The 21,965-nt window shown below is 35.8% G+C and overlaps 1 protein-coding gene across 1 annotated transcript in view; it reads right to left on the reverse strand.

Annotated features, from left to right (window-relative positions):
* The window catches only part of LAMA2 (laminin subunit alpha 2), a 613,890-nt gene that overhangs the window by 201,896 nt on the left and 390,029 nt on the right, over positions 1-21,965 (reverse strand). Inside the window, 4 exon segments of the mRNA XM_032650802.1 lie at positions 3,929-4,065; positions 6,905-7,085; positions 12,350-12,456; positions 17,496-17,707. Coding sequence (XP_032506693.1) covers positions 3,929-4,065; positions 6,905-7,085; positions 12,350-12,456; positions 17,496-17,707 — 637 coding nt within the window.

Below are 21,965 nucleotides of genomic sequence, written 5' to 3' on the forward strand. Positions count from 1 at the left end.
ATCATTAAAGATAATTGACTTTTATAGAAGATTTATCCAATGGTGCCAAAACATAACACACCTTGTTTTCAAAGACACATGTTAATCAAAATGGATACAATTCTGAGACAAAAAACAAATCTCTATGTATTCAAAAGGACTAAAAAATACAAATTACGTTTTTCAGACCAATACAGAACTAGATGACAATAACAGAAAAGAGATCTTGAAAACTCCCAAATATTTGCAAATTAAAGAACATACTTTTAAATAATCATTGGATTAAAAATAAAATAAGTAAGAATATTTTAAACAATGAAAATTGAGACACAACATATCAAAATGTATGGGATACAATTAAAGTAGTGCCTGGAAGGAAATTTATAATATGAATTGCTTATATTAGTAAAGAAGAAAGATCTCAAGTCAATAATCTAAGTTTTCACCTTAAGAAACATGAAACGCAAGGGCAAATTAACTTCAAAGTAAGAAAAAAAAAGGGATGCTAAAATAAACCTTTGAAAACATTCCTCCATTCAGTTCATTTAATATGTTATCAAATTTATTGTTTTAAGTTGTTCAGATTATTCCCATATTACTCTTTTAATGTCTATAGGATCTATAGTTATGTCCCCTTCTTTATTCATCATTTTATTTGTTTCTTCTCTCTTTTTTTCTTGTTCAACCTTCTTAGAGTATTGTCAACTTTATTAACCTTTCCAAAGAATCAGTTTTGGGTTTCACCGACTTTTTTCTAGAGTATTTTTATTTTCTATTTCATTGATTATGTAAACGCTTCAGAAATTATGTGATGGGAATACTTCCCAATCTATTTCATGAGGCTAGCAGTAGCCCAATACCAAAACTGGAAAACAACACTACGAAAAATATAAACCAATATTTCTTATGAATGTAGATCCAAAAGCCATTTACAAAATGCTAGCAAACATAATCTAAAATAATTCTAAAAGAATAATTCCCCATGATCAAGCAGGGTTTATCTGAGGATTACAAAGTTGGATCAACATTTGAAAATCAATCAATATGATTCACCATATTAAGAGCTTAAAAAGAAAAATCATATGACCATCTCAATAGCTGCAGAAATTCATTTGACAAAATTGAACACACATTCCTGATAAAAGTTCTTAGCAACCTAGGAACATGAGAGACATCCTAAAACTGATAAAGAGCATCTGTAAGTAAAATATAGCTAACATCACTCTTAATTTTGTTTTAATTATAAAGACTGAATGCTTTCTACTTAACATAAGGAATGAGGCAAAGATGTTTGCTCCAACTTCTTCTGGTCAACAATTTACTGTAGTAGGTCAGGAAAATGAAATAAAACTTATATGGATTGGAGAGGAAGAAGTAAGACTCAATTTGCAGATGACACTATTGTCTAGATAAAAAATCCTAATGAATCTACCAAAAAGCAAGTAAAACTAATAAGCTTAGGAAGATTGCAGTATAGAAGGTTAACGTATAAAAATAATTGTATTTTTCTGTTGTAGTAACAAACAATTGGAAACTGAAATGGAACAAATAATAGCATTTGCATCAAAAATATGAAATACAACAGTAAATTTAATGATGCACATGCAAGTCTTGCACACCAAAACCTATAAAATATTGTTGAGGAAAATGATAAAGACTCAACTAAATGGAAAGTTATGCCATGTTCATACACTGGAAGATCTGATGTTCTTAAAATGTCAATTTTTCCCAAATTGACCTGTAGATTTAACATAATCCCAATGAAATCTTAGCAGGCTTTTTAGAAAGAAATTGGCAAGCTGAGTTGTCAATTTATATGGAAATGCACAGGATTCAATGTAACCAAATGGTATGGGAAATGATGAACAAGGTTGGAGAGCTTATACCACCTAATTTCATTCCTTGCTAGAAAGCTACAGTGATCAAGACAGTGTGCTGTCAGCATAAAGATAGACATAAATCAATGAAACAGAATAGAGTCCAGAAATGTGTGAACACATATATGGTCAGTTTATTCTGACAAAGGAATCAAAGTAATTCAATGGGGAAAATAAGATAGCCTTTTCAACAGTTGGTGTTGGAAAAATTGGACATCCAGAAAAAAAGTGAATTTTGACCTTTACTTTACACCGTATATAAAAATTAATATTGAAAATTGAACATGGACCCAAATTTAAGACATAAAACTGTAAAACTTCTTGAAGAAAACACAGGAGAGATACTTTAGACCTTTAAGAAATATAAATTGACTTCCTAGATGGACCATAAAATGCATGAACCATGAAAGAAAAAGATAATAAACTAATTTTTATAAAAATTAAAGATACTTGGAGGAATTGAAAAGCAAGTCATATACTAGGAGAAAACAGTTGCAGAACTAGATGTATTAAAGGGCTAGTATCCTGAATATATAAAGAACTCTTTCAACTTATTACTAAGTAAACAAACAACCCCAAATAAAAATAGGCAAAAGATTTAAATAGGCACCCAGAACATATATAACTGTCAAAAACCCAAAATTATTCCTAATATCATTGGACAAAAAATAAAGAAATGCAAATATATGAATACACACCGAATTGAATGCTTAAAATAAAAAAAAAGACTTAGAATCTTGAGTACGGGCAGGGATGTGGAGCGTTCTTGTGAAAGAGGAATGAAATGTGTCTACACACTTGCTTTTGACATTTATACACTAATGGTCACAGCAAAATTATTCATAATAGGACCAAACTGGAAATGACCCAAGTCATGGCATATCATACAATGAAAACTTACTAAACAAGAAAAAAGAACTACTGATAAAATATAACAGATGGATGAATTACAAAAGCATTATACTAAGTAGAGGAAGCCAAACTAAAAATAATCCCCCAAAACAAACAAAAAAGCCCTCCAAACAACAACATGGAATATGACTATATTTATGTGAGTTTGTAGAAATGGCAAAACTACAGTGATAGAATGAAAAGAGTAGTTTCCTGGTGCTGATTGGGGGCGGGGGGGAGGGGAAGTAGACTGCAATGGAGCACAAGGGTTGGTTATACAACTGTAATCATTGATCAAAACTCATCACTTTAAATATAGGTGAATTGTATTTTATTTAATTAAAGTCTCACAAAAAGCTGACAAAAAACCCCGAACTCATCACTTTTCCTTTTTGAACTTGCATCTCCTATAATCCCTCTAGCAGTAAATGATACGATCACCTGTTGCAAAGCAAAACCTGGCAGGCATCCCTACGCCTTCTCTTTCTTACCCCCTAAATACATGAGTTCAGCAGGCCATATCAGTCTAGGAGTTCTATAACTTAGCTTGCCGCCTAAATGCTAGTGGATAATTGACTGGGGCCAAAACCTCTGTCAACTCTCACCAACATTTCTGCAAAGGCCTTACAAGCAGCCTTCTACCCTGAGGCTGTACAGATTTCTCTAAATCTGAGTCCGGTCACACCACTTTCTATGGTCCACTCATGAAAAAAAAAAAATGGGTAGTTTTCTAAGCTAAAGGTTGTTTATATGACTCTTCAGAATCCTCTCTCCTACTCCCTGAAAACTGACACCTAGGTATAAGTTGGGAGAAATTCTTATGGATTTTTGGCAAATTCTTTTAATTCGTTCTTAATTTCCTTGTACTTTGCAGATAGATTCATTGTGTGTAGGTATGAAGTTACAGATGTTTCCGGTTTCATTTTAGAATTTTTGGTTCTTTTTCCTCCTTTTTTTTTTTGTAAGTATCATGGATGAAGCTGCATAAATGTATATTTACTTTATCATCTTTCCCACAAGTAAAAGGTAAGATACTGATCAATACCTGCAAGCATGCTATAGTGATAGTTCTGTACTGTTTTGTAATATAATATTGACTTTTGAAATGCCAGACTACTGAGGTCTACCAAAATAGAAATCCTTAAAAGACATTATGAGATGAAATAAAGCAATTCACTCACCTTACAACCAGTGGTAATGCTGTGGCCCCAGGTGTTAGGTACACATTTAGAACATTTCTCTCCAATGGTATTGGGTGGGCAAATGCATCGACCAGTCTTTGGGTCACAATTATTACCCAGATGGGAACAGTCACAAGCTTCACAGGTGAAAGGATAAAAAAGAAAAAAATAATTTGATATAAAGTGTTTGTGTTGTTTTTTTTTTGCGATTTGTGTCATCTTATTTGGTTAAAGATCCTTGAAAATGACTCACCTCATTCATCTTTTATATTATAGTACAGTGTATTTCAGAGGCGTTGTTCAATAAATATATACTGAATTTCATTTAATAATTTTAAAGGGTAAAATATTTTTGCTTTTCGATTAAGGAGAAAAAGAACCAATGTATCAGATTCCCTGTTAACTGTATTCCCTTATATCTAGATACTATCAAGGTTACAATTCTGTTTCTATATTTATTTTAAGTTCATAACTAATGTTTCTGTGCTGTATAGATTAATATTTCCTTCCTGTTGACTCAGATTTGCAATAAAAACAATAAGCTTAATAAGCTTCCTAAATTCAGTATATCGTACATTTAATTAAAATGACATCAGGATATTTCAGTTGTGCAAATATTTTTTAAATAGTTGAACTACAGAAATATATTTACATATAAAAATATTTTTGAGTTTCATTTACCACCTGCATTATTTCTTTTCAATGGATTTTTCATTTTCCTAGCTATGACACTATATATGAAGAGTGCAAACATCCCTATCCATTGCACTTTCTCAAAGAATGCAAAAATAAGATCTGACGGAAAAAAAAAAAGATTTGAGAAGATCTTCAAAGCCATTCAAGACAAGGAGTGCATGACACTTATTAGCTATAGTTGACTCAGTTGCTGAGTATACCTTAGTGCAGCATTTCAAATCAAAGAAGTGAAAGAGAAAAATACCATCAAATACTCAGATTCAAACAGAAGACTAATGTTATGAGAAATCTTTAATTAGTTATATGATGATGAAATCTTTTTAAAAATACATTTAGTTTATTTGATTAAGTTCACTTTTCAAGGGATCACAATTATCATTGCTCACAGCATTCTATCCCGCTGTGAAAAATGTGTAGCACGATGCTTGACATGTTAGCTGTTGTTTTTATTATTGTTGTTGTTGCTAATTTTAAGCCAAAGGATTTATTTTATATATACCCTTTATTAAGAAGAAAAATATTTTCACATTATGTTTAAACTTATGTGCTAAAGAATGTCTTGGGACAGTTACAATCTACTTGCAAGTAGAAATTCTCTAAGTAGTTCTTCAATGGAAGCACAACACTGAATAGGAAGACTTGAGTAATTAGCTAGTTTTCCCTACCAAAACAGAATGTTTATCACAATTGATAATACTAATAAACAAAAATGATGATGATGAACACTTACATAGCACTTTTAGTGCCAGGCATTTCTCTGAATCTTTTATAGCCATTAACTCAACTAATTCTTACAAAACCCCAGTGAGGTAGATACTATTATTTTCCTGACTTAATAGATGAATTTTGCAGAGGGACAGTGAGGCCAGGTCACTCAGTCAAGGTCATATAACTAGTTGCTGGTGGAGTCACTAAACAAATCCAAGCTCTTTGGTGAGAGTCATGCTCTCAACCATAATGCTACCCTGCCTGTCCTGTGCTATATTTTTTTCTGTTCTGCTTCTCCAGGTTCGAATGCTACTACGTTTGCATTTCTGAAATGTTATCACTGTTTCATAATTTAAAATAATTTTTTTTGTATTTATAATTTCTGGTAGTGGATATATTTGAATGTGTAGTACTTTTTCATCAATTCAGATTCAGTGAAAATGCTAGTGAGAGTTGTGTTTATAAAGAACAGAGTATATTTTAAAATGCAGCTCTATAAAGTTTTTAGTATATACAGATATTGCCTTAGAGATCATACATAGATTCTTAGAGGATCTGTAATTATAATATTCAGAATAACTTATAATGGCTGAATTTATGATAAAACCTGTACACATCAGAAGTGGTTGAGAATATCTGAAAGGTACTGGCTTTTAAAAGAACTTTAAATATTATTCCTGCCACTTCTCACATAAATTTGCTACAGCAGTCAATAACAGTATCTTAAAATCTTGCCATGTATTTATTATGGTGCTGTGAGTGTAAGAGTACCATCAATGTTGCATCAGTGAGTTTAGTAAACAAGGGTAATATTCAACCTAGTGACTGTTGGAATAGGGGTCAATTCCAACTTAGTGGCATACAATTAAGGCAAATGTTCAATCTTTACTTTCATCTGTAGTGTGCTAATTCCTATTTTCTTCATTCAGGATCTGTAGGAAGGCTGTGGCCGGACATAGGAGAACACTGCTTGAGGGAGCCATGGTTAAAAAACCTGGCTTGCAATTTCTCAGGAACTGACAGATATCTAGAGCCAATCTATTTCTGTCTCAGAACATCACAGTTTTCAAGGCACCTGAAAGTAGATGAAAACATTTTTTTTTTGGTACCAGAGAAAGATATTAACTTCCTTGATCCTTGTACCAATTTTGCAATAGGAAGAGTAAAAGTTGAACTGTATTAGCCTGCGAGTAATGTTTAAACTAAGGTAACACTGGCACCAGAAAAACTGAACATCTGACTTTCAAGCTGCAGTAGCCTTTGAGCGACTGGCTGAATAGAGGTCACAGAAGGGGAGGGAGACAGCAGAACTGGGACCTGATGATGGAGTTTTATTGCAAGCACAGTTATTTATAGGGCAGTGTTTCAAACTGCAATGTATTTCATCTAATTTATTAAAAAAAATATATATATATGTTAGGTTAAATATTATTTGCATTATATATCAATACTTGCTTGTTGTCAAAGTGTATTTCCCTTAACTTCTGGGAACCTTGTAGAACCAACTGTTCCAAATGCTTAAACACCAAAAGCAGATTCATGAATGCATGGAGCTTAGTCTCATTTACAGACCTGTGCATCCTCCTTCTTGAAAGTTGAAATAGCCGTGGGCACAGCGATCACATTTCTTTCCTGTTACTCCGGGCTGGCACCAACATTGACCACTCTCTTCGCAGTCAAATGATTTAGACCCAAAGGAATTGCAGTTGCAGGGAATACACCCCCTTGCTGATTGGAGGCCGAAGGTTTCAGGCTGGCATAGAAGAGGAAAGAGAAAAATTACATTTAAATCAATTAATTCACAATGGCACAAGATGCACAGTAAGATCAGGTGGGAAAAGAGGAGCCTGGGGTTATCCAGGTTCTTCAGTGATGTTATGACAACTGGGCTGTCATTTAATCTAATGGACCTTTTCTATAATGTCCGAGAGAAAAGTTCAATTACTTTGAAATTCTATCGAGATTATTGGAAGAATTAGGGCACTATTATTGTCTGTTATGTTTTCACCAGCGTTTCCCTACACCTCTCAAGATTCTAATGGAAATGTGGAAATAAGCGAGGGTGGCATTTCTATTTAATTAAAAATTTTTCTTGTTTTATTCCTAATAATCTGAATTGATTATTTTCAGATCTTATTAAGTCCTTTTACTTGGTAAATATGTTTTCAATATTATTGGCCAGCAGCCTAAAGTTAAAATAAATCTTTTTTTCCCTCTTATATTTGATGTAATTTTTGTCGTATATCCATAAATACTTCTAATCATCACTATAGGGCTCACATTATAAATATAACTCTTAGGTTATGCCTATAGTGACAAAATAAGTGGTTTGACTGATATCTAGTTTGTTGGGTTTCATTCTAACGATCAAAACTGATTTGTGAGATCACATATCAAAGCACCAGATTAGGTTGAAAAAGGGAAACTTTCATCCTCTTATGAGTGATTCATATGCATATCTCTTATCCATTTATAACAAATAACCTTCCATGGTCAAGCATGACTAGCTTTGGCTGACTTTCTGGAAATACATGTTATCAGACCTAGAGTGACTATGTTAGAAAATGCTGATGGATTAAAAATCACTCCTACCAGAAAAATGAAAAGCACATATCCTACTTAAAGTATGTCAGGGCTGTCTTTTAAATAGAAGTTTGTCATATTATTATGATATTTTTATCTGGAAACTTAGTCTCAGTAATTACTTCTTTGTAAAACTAATTCCTATTTTGGAAAATTAGACTTAATAATTACTTCTTGGAAAAATAAATCTTGCTATTTAATGTGAGCCACCCAAAGAGAAACGAAGAAGACTCATTATGTATTTTTGCCATTATTGTTAACAATATTAAAATAAGTCCTAGAAAACAAAATCACACTGAAAATTAGTTTCTTAAAATGACTGTTGCTAGGAATAGTTTTGTTTTTTAAATCTAAAATGGGTTATGTTTGATAATCATTTTAATCTTTATATTTCCTGCTGACTTTATTTTTATTTCTAGTTTTATTTCAGCTTTCACTATATAATTAAAGACGGAAGTGTGCATCACTTCTAACAAATGACCTAACACTTGATTTGGAAGTTAAATTAAGTTATGAGAAAAAATGAAAACATATAGTATGTTTATTCATAAAAAGCAATTCAATGTATCCTTCTAATACGTAATCAGAAATTAAGAAAATGGTTAAAGTACAAGCATGCCCATTACAATATTATTTATCATAGTGAGTAACTGTAGAGGCACTTAAATGTTCAATATTAGAGAAAAAGTTGAATAAATTAAATTCTGATACATTCATGTCATGAAATATATGCAATCATTAAAATCCTGTTTTGAAGCAGTTTTAATGATATGAATATACGTAGAATATAGCGTTAAGTAAAATTTTAAAAAGCAGAATACAAAATTATGTACACACTATAATTCTAATTACATATCTGTAAAGATACACATACCATTCAGACACACACTGATAGAAACATACATACATAGAAATAAAAGACTAGAACATTATATATTAAAATTTTAAAAAAAGTTGTACTTCGCATTTGTCCTTATTTCCTAAATTTTCTTGACTTAGAATGTGAATTGTAGAGATAGTACTTTACATTCATCTTTATTTCTTAAGTTTGCTTTACTTAGCGTATCTATCTATCTTTAATGCATAAATCAATAAAATATTAAATAAACTTTCAAATCATTAGTTATTTTAAAAATTCCAAAGTTGATTACATGAAGAAATATATGAGAATGTCCCTATCATACTTTTCTAATATTTAACTAATGTAAATTTAAAGCCTAGGTTATACCAAAACAAATACAAAATTTCAGTAATAAAATTTTAATAAATCGGTGATCAAAAATTTATTTCACAGACCAGGGAAAACCCTGTAGTAAACAACTTTAAGGAACAAATATTCTTAGTCAGTAATTGAGATTAATGAGGTAAAACATATATGGAAGAAAGTGCCTGCCTAGTCTCAGTGGAGAGTTTGATGAGCTCCCATAAATTATTCTCATTTGGGGTAATAATAAAAACTATCACTTACGTATTGTACTTGCTATGTACCAAGCACTGTTCTAAAGCCCTTTAAAAATATGAATTCATTCAAAATCTCAAGGCAATCCTGGAAGATAGTTATTAGCATCAACTTTTTACAGAGTGGTGAAACTGAGGCATAGAAAGGTCAAGTAATTTGGTTACCAGCTAACCAATTGCGGAGTCAGCCAAATCAACTAGACCGGCTTCAGAGTCTGTGCTCTTAACTCTCACATATACTGCCTCAAAGGAAAAATGGTCTCAGGACAAAACACCACTCCATCATACATCAGTGCTGTAGGATATGTAGGAAAAGGGCATGTATCAGGGTTAAAATTCTGTTAAATTTATATTTTGGAGACATACTGATCAGTTATTGTCCTTTTCTTTCACTTTAAATGTATGCATTTATTTCTGAAAAACATAATCTCTTTTAAAGCTTTCTTCATTTAATAACAATAGTAATAATAACAGTATAATACCTAACATTTACTGAGAACTCTTCAGATGTGTGTCTTATGCACTCTTCTCATGACACCTGGAAACAGCCATGGAGGTGCCTGGATAGATCTCCCTGCAAGAGAGCCTGCAGTGGGAGTGTTGCTGATTGACAAGCCCCAGCTTCCACTCTTTTGGATCTAGTGGAGGAGCTCACAGCAAGTCACGCTTCTCCATGTCAATGACTGGTACACTGAAGTACTAGAATCTTCCTGCCCAATCCAAGATTCCTCCAATGGGCAAATTTTGCTGGGGCACTCCCTACCGGCCAGGCTAAGAATTTGAGATTTGGGCAGAATGCACCCAATGAGACTTTCCTACTCAATATTTCCTTCCCTCTCTCCTTTCACATGGTCAGACCCGCATTTCAGTAGAAGGCTCCCTGCATACTGCTCTCTCCTCCATCATCCTTCACTGGAGTTTTCCCCCAGTAAATCTCTTGGCATTTGCTCCTTGGAGGATCTGAGCCAACACAAACCCTATGAAGTAGGTCCTACTATAGATGAAAAAGCTGAATTACAGAAAGATTTAAGAAACTCTTTTACAGTTTACAGGCAGTGTTGGAGTTGGGATTTGATCTGAGGCAGTCTGATATCAAAAGTAGTTTTTCTAAAATGTCAATAAAGAGCCAAGAAATAAAACCATAAATTTGTTCTTCTTCCTCCCCGCCTTCCTCCTACTCCATCTTCCTTTTCTATCCCCTACCCTTAGTTCTCCTGAGCTCTGATTCTACACTGGCAAGTCCTGTCTCCTGGTACTTTGCAACTTGGCCTTGGACCTATTCTTCCCTCCTTCCTCCTCTCTTCCTTTCTCCCCTCTCCCTTCCTAACTTCCTTCCTCCCAACATTTGTTTTGTTTTGCCCTGTGAGAAGGGGGACCAAACTTTTGTAGTAGAAGACATGCTAACTTACTTTGTGTATGTTGTACATTTATAGTGTGTGAAAGTGCATTTCTTGTGTTTGTTGTATACGTGAACAAAATTGTAATGTGGAAATGTAACAAAATCATTAATTATGATGAAAGGTCAACCCAATGTCAGATCAATGGGCTAGGTTTTCTTGGCTAGATCTCACTTTCTTTGTTAGATTTCCCTTCATTTATTCATTCGTGTGTTCCCTTCATTTGCTCCAAATGATGCCCGAGGTTCCTTCCCCTTCTAAGATTATAGGTTCCTACCAATAAATTTTTCTTTGTTTTCTACATATCCATGATCAATTGAAACTTTTATGAACATATGAACTTGAATAGGCTTTAAAAAAGATATTGATTAAAAAAAAGATATCGACAGCTATTTTTAAAAGGCAAGAAAATAAAAAAATAAAAGGCAAGACTTCAATCAGGAATTGTCTAGTTTTCGCATTTGCAATTTGCACACTTAGCAACCTTTATTTGGTAAAATGGCACCAGAGCAGGTCAGCAGCAGCACATGGAACACAACATGCTGAGGCACGAGCCATGCAGCGCCTCTGGGATTACCGGAGCTGGGGGTCGATAGGCTCCCCGATGACATCCACTGGAGCTGCTGACACCCCACCTCTGGGGAGACCCCAGCACTGGCTGCGCTCTCTGTGGCTGCTCCATCTGTCGGTGCACCTGCCTGCTGAGGGTGCATTGTTTCCCTACGAAGGCTGATTTACAGACACATCTTCCTGTGATATCACACTGTGGTGTCACAGAGCCAATGGGATTGCAGCCACAGGACACACAGAATCGCTTCTCTGGGTCCCACCACATAGTGGGCTTTAAAGGTCAACAGAAAAATAAAACAAAAACAACAAAAAAAGAGCACATAATGTTATTCAAGAGATAGAAGCAAATGACATTTCCAAACTTCCTACAGACGGCCGGTTTGACACCTGAGAAATGCTTGGTTCTGCTTAACAGTGTTTATCACCAAAAAATTACATATATATATGAAGGAGACAGTGCAAATCCATGTCCTCTTATGGAGGAATCTCAGGTGCTCACCATACGGAAGGCAGGGCAGTACGTGCAGGAACAGAGAGCAACATATTTTGATTTTTGTTTCATTTTAGCAAAATGGTATCAAAAAAATATATTGATTTACTTCTCTACTGAAAACTTTTGTTGAGTAGAGTGCTCACTGGAACTTTTAATTGATGGAACTAGTACAAAGTGTTTGATAAGAGCAAAGGGTGTGACACTTTTTTTTCTGCCAAAAACATAAAAGCAAAAGAAAGAATACATGACTCGCCATAGACTGGGATTAAATTTGTATGCTGTTTCAGAAGCATCTGAATTACAGTAAATATTACACAAATTTACTATCAAGGAAATTTACCAAGTGTATGGTAAATTTTGTTCTATTTTGAAAAAAACATTTCAACGATCACAGTAATCTTATATGTACAATGAGATATTCCTGAACTTGTCTTTCAATATGCTCAGGAGTATGTCAGTGAAAGCCAATAAGAAGTTTGAAGGAAGAAGTAATCACGGTCAGCTCCTACTTCTTACCTTACATTCATCACACTGCCGCCCCTGCACGTTAGGTTTGCATTCACACTGTCCCGTCTGAGCATGGCAAACCTCAGAGAAGGAGCCGTTGGCATTACAGAGGCAAGCTGCAAGGAGAAGAGAGATCTGTGACTGGGAAAAATGTTCTAATAGTCTTAATAGGTTTGTTAAATAGTAATATCCCCCAGGTGGTAACACTGGCCACAAAGTTTTAGAATAGAATGTTTTCTGATTGCTAGGGGTTCTGTTAAGCATTATATTATTTGATGTTTACGCCCACTCTATAAGCTGTAGAGATATTTATGTAAAGCAACAGCATAGTTCCTGGCACATTCATATGCTGTGAAAATACTAATGTCACCATTAGTATTCAAATTCTGAGAATGAAGACACTGAATTTCCACGTAGCCATAACTCAAACAAGGCCACATGATTAGTAGGTGATATAGTTGACTTCAGGTAAAATGTTCTTTCCACCTGTCCTCCAGCTGTTTTGCTTCTTCATAGATACACTGGGGTAGCACCTAAAATATAATCTCAGTATAAGCAATGCATACTGACTCTAGAGCTGAAATAATTTTGAGAAATTATCAAAATGAATAGCACCCATGGCATAATATTAATTCTAAAATTAATGAAGCAAAATTAATTTTTTCCAATTTAATGATTAATTACAATATGCCAGCTTTTGTGTTAAGCTCAAAAAATGAGCTTGAGGGGAAATATATACATACCTTTAAGATTAGAAAAGTATGTAAGACCGTAGAACCAAGTAGACAATTTTCTAAAGAGGATATCAAAGTGGCCAACAAGCACATCAAAAGATGCTCAACATCACTAATCATCAAGGGAATGCAAATCAAAACCACAATGAGGTATCACCTCACGCCTGTTAAAATGGCTGCCATCAAGAAGACAAGAGACAACAAGTGGTGGTGGGAATGTGATGAAAAGGGAACGCTTATACACTGTTGGTGGGAGTGTAAACTGGTCCAACCACTATGGAAAACAATATGGAATTTCCTCAAAATGTTAAAAACAGACCCACCATACAATCCAGCAATCCCATTTCTGGATATATACCCAAAATAAATGAAAACAGTGTTTTGAAGAGATATATGCACTCCCATGTTTACTGCAGCATTATTCACAATAGCCAAGATATGGAAACATCCTAACTGCCCATCAGCGGGTGAATGGATAAAAAGATGTGATGTATATACACAATGGAATATTACTCAGCCATGAGGAAGGAGGGTATCCTGCCATTTGGATGGACCTTGAGCACATTATGCTAAGTGAGATAAGTCAGATATAGAAAGACAAGTACTGGGCTTCCCTGGTGGTGCAGTGATTGAGAATCTGCCTGCTAATGCAGGGGACACGGGTTCGAGTCCTGGTCTGGGAAGATCCCACCTGCCGCGGAGCAACTAGGCCCGTGAGGCACAACTACTGAGCCTGTGCATCTGAAGCCTGTGCTCCACAACAAGAGAGGCCACGATAGTGAGAGGCCCGCGCACCGCGATGAAGAGTGGCCCCCGCTTGCCGCAACTAGAGAAAGTCCTTGCACAGCAACGAAGACCCAACGCAGCCAAAAATAAAAATAAATTAAAAAAAAAGAAAGACAAGTACTGTATGATATCACTTATATGTGGAATCTAAGTAAGTCAAACTCATAAAAAAAAAACAGAGTAAAATGATCGTTACCATAGGATGGAGAATGGGGGGATAAAATTATTGCTGTTTAGGGTAAAAAATTGCAACAAGTAGTTAATAAGTTATAGTGATCTAATGCAGAGTATAATGAATATAGACAATATTGTACTACAAATTATGTAACAGGATAAATACTGCTACAATGGCAACTATGTTACAATATATAAATTTATTAAAGTAACACACTGTACACCTTAAATTTACACAATGTTATATGTCAAACATATTCAATAAAATGTATATAAGATAAAAACAACTTTTTCAAGTGTATTAGGAGTACAGCATTATAATTTTTAAACTGAGGGAGATATATACTATCCTCAGTTTATATACTATAAACCTTATTACTATGATAGTATATATTATATACTATCTCCAAAGATAGAAAATGTATTTGGTTTAAGTAACCTTTTGTCATTTTTATGTTACCAAGTTGTCTGATGTTATTCTGAAATATATAATAAATCAGTCTAAAAATTAAAAAGCTTTTTCACAAATAGAACAGTAATTAATGGTTCACTTCGTACTCTACAAGTGTATTTTTAATGGTACATGTAATTGCACTGATACCAGAGTAAAAATGTGAGGGGGAGATGACATGGGAATTTAGACTATTCGTAGATGGTTTTTGTAAATTTTGTACAATATTTCATGTCTCTGAATACTTTGATTTGAGCACAACTTATAAATACATTATAAATAGCTACTCCATCAGCCTGCACTATTTTTCTGTTCATGGGGCTGGAAGCACTACTTAGTTTTACTGCTTTCCTAAAAACTGCTTGATTTTTCTTCCAATAGTTTGGTCTTCAGTGTCTGCTAACTTGATACTTGTTGGGTGGCCATTTAAAAACTTGTCCCAGCCAGTTATCTTACTCAGGTAATAGCCTACGGATAGTCTATAGCTGGTGTGTGAGAAGAGGTTGAAGAAAATATTTTCTTTAAATATCCATTTCATTTGGCTACTAGAATTGTTATATATACTTTTAATTTCTTTATATATTTCATATATATATATGATACATCGATTTAAAAAATCTCAAATAATTTATAAATTAAAAGCCACTTTTTGGGCTTCCCTGGTGGCGCAGTGGTTGAGAGTCCGCCTGCCGATGCAGGGGACATGGGTTTGTGCCCCGGTCCGGGAAGACCCCACGTGCCGCAGAGCGGCTGGGCCCGTGAGCCATGGCCGCTGAGCCTGCGCGTCCGGAGCCTGTGCTCCGCAACGGGAGAGGCCACAACAGTGAGAGGCCCGCGTAACGCAAAAACAAAACAAAACAAAAAACAAAAGCAATATAGAATTTTTAAGTGGCATTTTTAAATGAAATGTATGACACAAAAATATGTATATAAATTTAAAAAGCAAAATATATTTCTTAGTAGTGGTGTGCTTTTCACGAACAGATCCAGAGGCAACCAAAATAATAGTTTATTATGAATTTTCTTTTTGTAAAGGTTTACTAACTATGCATAGAAGAGCTATTATATCTATGAAAAGTTAAAAATAGATAATAAATGTGTTTTGGTATTTTTATATGCTAAAGAGCATTAAAAACATAATTATGTCTATACTTCATGGCAAGTGATATAAAAATTGGTGATGGTTCAAAAATGTTTTTATACCATATTCTTCTACGTGATAAGACTTCATGCCACAGATCCTGAATTTACCACAATAAAAAGAGTGGAACTGTCTCTTCAACTTTATGGAGGGGGTTATTGGAAGATAGAAAATGAGGTCATTCAGCGAGTAACACAGCCTCAGAATTAGTGAGCATCTCTACCAAAGGAGCTACCATGTGTGAGTATCCCATGCCCCAGGCAGCTCACTAGATACTCTCACATGCTAGATCCTTTAATCCTCATTGAAAATTAGGACCCTTTATGTAAATGAGGAAACTGAATCTCAGTGAGGTCAAATGTCTTGCCCAGCATCACACAGGTAGAAAGTGTAGATCCTAGATGATGAGTTTGAACTGGAGAATTTCTTAAGTTCCTTATGGTTTTACACAGATGCCATAAACCCACAGTGTTTAAAGGCGCTTCTCAGTCTGTTGGAAATTTTGCTTTAAAAACAATTGACAATTTACACGTGATATTAATAGCTGCAGACTGTCCCAGAGAGTGGTTTGTTTTTGATTCAATAAATTGTCATTTTTAAATGACAAAAAGCTGGCACTTATCTCCCAAACCTGTGAGGAGAAAGACACATTTCTTATTGAAATGGGGAACGGGACTAGCAGGTCTTTGGTGTTTACAGCAGAGATACTAACAGGCACAACATTTCCAGTGGTTTCTGTATTGTTGCAGGTCCTGGGACCCAACTGAATGATTGGAAGAGTCCCTTCTTAGATAACGAAGTCTGCAGAAGTGAACTATTGAGCTGGTATCATAACCTGCTCTGCCTAAAGATTATCACAGCAGGTGAAGTTGATGATGGCGGTGTCCAGCACTAACGTGGACTAACAAGGACGCTCATTCCATTTCATTCTCCACAATGAAATCTCTCGTGCATAATATATTACCACTAATATAAATCATTTGTAAATTCTATGCAATACCAAAAAATACAGCTGAAGAGATCAAGATGAGGGTAGGAATGTACTGACTAATATGGATGAAGTCCTACAATAGCTAATTTGTGGAAGTAAAACACAGAAATAGCATTCTGTGAGTAGTCCTAAGGTTAATACCTCAACAGTTACAAATGCCAGTATGTAAGAATATTGGCAGAATTTTACACCTGCTGTGAAATGCTAGAATGTAAAGTTTACATATGAAAGCATAACAGATTAATACCTACTGACAGGTACTAATGAAATAATACAGACTGATACATTTCTTTTTTTTTTTTTTTTGCGGTACGCGGGCCTCTCACTGCTGCGGCCCCTCCCGCCGCGGAGCACAGGCTCCGGGCGCACAGGTTGAGCGGCCATGGCTCACGGGCCCAGCCGCTCGGTGGCACGGGGGATCCTCCCGGACCGGGGCATGAACCCGCACCCCCTGCATCGGCAGGCGGACCCCCAACCGCTGCGCCACCAGGGAAGCCCAGACTGATAAATTTATTTCAAGAAAATGGTTAGAAATGTAATAAACAATAAGGATAAATAGGGGCTACCTAATTTTCAAATTCTTCTTTCCTGTCATAGACAGAAACTTATTTAAAAATCTTCATCCCATGTGGAAACAGAGATATGTGTATCATTTGAAAAATGATACTTCAACAATGCAGCAGTTTTGAAAGGATTTAATCTATTAGCACAAAGAAATGTATTAGAATATTCAGACTCTGTGTATAGGCTGTGTATCTATCTATCTTACATGTATTACACATAATTTGCTACCCTCCAATCCCCACTCAAGAACTCATCAGTTACTTTGAGGTGTAATGCATCAATTCTGTCAGGGGCATCAATAGTTCAGGACTTACGCTGACAGTTCTTTGCATCAACTGCGTCTCCAAAATATCCATCAGCACAAAGCTCACAGTACCGGCCTGTTGTACCTGGCTTACATATCAGACAGGAGCCAGACAAGCTGTCACAGCTGCCAGGGATGGAGAAGTCAAGGTTGTCATTGCACTGGCATGGCTGACACGATCCTCCAGGTAGAGAAGGTTGTCCAAAATAGCCTTCTGCACACCTAAGGTGAAAAGTTGCATCAGTGAGTATTTGGGAGAAACTCATGAAACCCTTTGGGGGCAATGTTTATATATTTTTTCATTCTATCCCTCTCCCAGGATATGCTTTCCCTTTAAGCGCTCCTTTTCTCAAATGCAAGGTGATTAAAAGAATGTTTTTCTGTTACTGCAGTGTAGATACGAGATGAAATCCTGCCAGCCCCACTAGTAATTAGATTTCAGCCAGAAAAAAAAATCTTGTCACTGGCACTGAAGACGAGACCAAAGCATAATAAGAAATCTGCCACTGGCACTGCAGCAGGATCCAGGTCCATGCTGGAAAGCCTTTGCAGGACAACACATATGTACACAGCTGGTTGTTTCCTGTACACATATGTAAGGTTCACACGTTTCTGTTGCTGCAGCAAGAGCTTGTTGTGGGGAAGCAGGCTCACAAGGAAACTCAGTAGCGAGAATTCAGAGTTTATTAAATAGAAAATTGAAAGAGCCTCATCATTTGTGTGAGGGCCGTATGTCTGCCTTACTAATAGGCTTTTATACATTTGCACATCCATATGGAGGCAGGTTTCCACTGAAGAGTCTTTACTGAGTAGCAGGCCTGCTGCATATTATGGTAACATGACATAAGGCGAGGCTTAATGGTGCCCAGGACTCTTATTAGCAAACTCCAGTTCTTTTTTTTTTTTTAAAGGACTAAACACTATTGTACATATTATTGGAAAAACAAAAGTTCATTTATTTGAGGCATGGGAGAGAATTTTTTCAATTATAGTATCAAATTTCCCTTTAACCACACCATTATGCTTTACAATGCTACTTAATGTCACAGATGCACAGATACACCTTTATAGGAAGTACTTATTTATATTCTACTCTGTTTTCTCTTTCAGTTACATTTGCTTATGCTTCATATTAAGCTCCACCTGCCAAAGGAGAAATGAAACAGTACATCTGAAGTCTTATGGTCAGGCTAGCTCTGTATTCTGTGCCATCTTAGCAAAATAGAAAGTCCTTTATGGCAAGGGTCAAAATTGAAGGGGAATATATCTCAAAAGTACATTATGTTTATGCTCATCTACTTACAGATACGTAGAGAAAAATGCTCTCTACTCTAGACAGAGAAATGGTTTAAATACAGTGTATCATATAAGGATACTTTAATAATATCATGACTGTGGGGCAAAGTCATTAATTTGGTAAGATACATTGATTAGTCTAAGTTTTCTAGAACATTTACAGGTACCATAATAATCTTGTAGAATTAACCTTTTATCATAATTTTAAATGAGATTACTAGTTTTAATTTTAACAAAATCTTTTATAAATTGTGAAAGTCATTGTATAAATGTTGCTTGGAAGAATACTGCCACCCACAAATATTAATTATTAATTCTCTGTTGTAAAAATGAACTAAGATTCTAGTGCATAAAATTCCCCCACAATCCCTTCAGGAGTGGTAGTCAATAATGATAAGAAGAAAATCCTTTTGAATTCCAATCCGATTCTTCTTGCCTTACTTGATATTCAGAGCTCATGATCACACCCACATATATTCACATCTCATTTTGTTTACCATTAAGAGAGTGACTTTGCTCCACCAGAATAACAATATACAATGATCATTATCACAGATAACAAACCCCCATTATTTTCAGTTCACTTTCCTCAAAATGACTTACTGCCCTCAGGAGAGATGGCGTTATATAACAAGATCTGATAATTTTTTTTTTTAACGTAGATACCAATTAAGTCCCAAATTCTCCCACAACAATAATTTAAAAAACCAACTCAATCCATGAGAAAATAATTACAATTAAATAGAATAACTGAAGAGGCATCTGTCTTTTACTTTTTGTTGTAGGACACGTAAGGAGACTTACTAAATATATATGATACATCATTCATACGGCACTTCACTGAAAGTAAGCATTCAGATTTTATTAGGGGTGTGCAGGTGTGTGTGTGTTTCTATACATAGAACAGTATTCTTAGAGACTTACAGAAATGTTTCAATAGAATTTTTTTTAATTCGTTTATTATTTATATATTTTTAAATTGTTTTATTTTTGGCTGCATCGGGTCTTAGTTGCGGCACATGGGATCTTCACTGAGGCATGCAGGCTCTTCGTTGTGGTGCGCGGGTTTCTCTCTAGTTGTGGCGTGCAGGTTTTCTCTTCTCTAGTTGTGGCACACAGGCTCCAGAGCGCGTGGGTTCTGTAGTTTGGGGCACATGGGCTCTAGCTGAGGCACGCAAGCTCAGTAGTTGTGGCACGTGGGCTTAGTTGCCCGGGGGCATGTGGAATCTTGGTTCCCTGACCAGGGAGAGAATCCCCACCGTCTGCATTGTAAGGCAGATTCTTTACCGCTGGACCACCAAGGAAGTCCCATCAATAGAAATTAAAAGGTAATTCTAGGGTCAGTGAATACAATACCACTAATCATATAACTTGTATTAATAATAGTGTTTTATAGTCTGATCAAGTTGGATTCATCTAATTAACATTAGTGTAAATCACAGTCCTTTAGACCTTTCCAGCTTCTCAGACTTTCACTCTACCAAAACAAATTGTTAGTCGAAATCTAAAGTCCTCTCATTTTCATATGAAAGGCAAAAGGAAGACATTTGTAAACAGAGAGTTAATTGGATTTTTTTTTTTGCTAGAGATGGACCTTAACATGACAAAGTCCCTGTTCCTTTGCACATTTGCTAACTTTTTTTCAAATCGAATTGCAATATTTTAGAAAGAGATTCTTTAAATGTAGATAACACATGCAGTTATGTAAGAAGACTTAGGAACAATATTAAAGGAAGGTATATATATATATATATATATATGTCTATCTATCTATCTAAGTGAGAGTAAGAGTGAGAGGGAGGGAGGGAGGGAGGGAGGGGGAGAGAGAGAGAGAGGAAATGGCAGTGGAGAGAAACAACAATGAAAAGAAGAAAGGAAATTGGTGAGACTTTATTTCATTCTGCTCCATCATTTTTCAACAACTTTTGGCTAAAATCTTTGGTCTACGTTCTTCCCACCTATAGACTGAAAACAGTGCTTCAGTCTCTAAGCAAGTTAGAAAAGCTCTTGCTTTTTTTTCCCTCCCACTCTTCCTTAAACATCTCCTGAGCACTTGCACATGATACTAATACAAATAAGGAACAGCCTTTATACTACAGTCCATGGAGAAGAAAGATATAGAGTTAAACCTTGAACAACATGGGTTTGAACTGCGTGAGTCCACTTCTACACAGATGTTTGTCAGTAAGTACTATAGTACTACGTGGTCCGAGGTTGGTTCACTGTGCGGATACCACACTGTGGATACAGAGGGCCAACTGTTTTCAACCTCACAGGGGTCGGTGCCCCTAACTCCCATGTTTTTCTAGGGTCATCTATAGTTAAAAATGTAGCAGTGACTAACTATTAGAGATATGCAAATACTGTTAAAGAAGTATAGAAAAGGGCAACCAACTCGAACTAGGATTCATCAAGGACCCTTTCAGGATGACAGAGCTGAATTTTAAGAGCATAGCAGAGTTGGTCTCAGGCAGAGGTGGGGGAAGGGCTGCAGTCTTCCAGGCAGAGGAAGCAGTATTGGCAAAGGCACAGGGGAGGGTGGCTGGAGTTTCAATGGGAATGGTTGTGGAACCGCACTGCATTCTTACTACCTCCCACTTGACTGAATCAGCTGAAGACTGAGGAAGTGTGCCTGCATATACGGTGCCTTTCGGCAAATCAAGAAAAAAGATTCTCTCTGGGCAGATGCAGAAAAATGAACAGAAGACTAGACGTGGCTGGGCACCCAAGCACAGCACAGCTAGTGTATTGGCAAGAAGAGGGCACACTGGATTCGAGCCCCCAGTCTCCCCCTTGGCTGAGTACTTTTGTGCAGTGTACACACCGCACAACCACAGATGAGCAGCCTTTTGAAATCTCACTTCCAGTCACAATTTTCCTAATGGCACTACTGAGCAAGCATAACTGTCTCTCACCTCTAATTTCTGTAACCCCATGCTCTGCATACAGGACTCAGGGCTCAAGGAGACTCAGCCATGAGTAGAAATTCTCACCATGATAGTGATCAGATGACAATTAGACTTGGTTCAGAGTCAAGACGTTTCTGAAGCAGAGAATATCTAAATTGGATTTTGAAATTGAAATAAGAAAAACAAAAAGGGGCTTCTCTGACACTGAATATAAATCATGTGGATAAAACTGTAGGTAAATTTTCCAAATACAAAGCAATTGAATTCAAATACCT

This window comes from Phocoena sinus, chromosome 12, assembly GCF_008692025.1.
Source record: "Phocoena sinus isolate mPhoSin1 chromosome 12, mPhoSin1.pri, whole genome shotgun sequence".
Lineage (NCBI taxonomy): Eukaryota > Metazoa > Chordata > Mammalia > Artiodactyla > Phocoenidae > Phocoena > Phocoena sinus.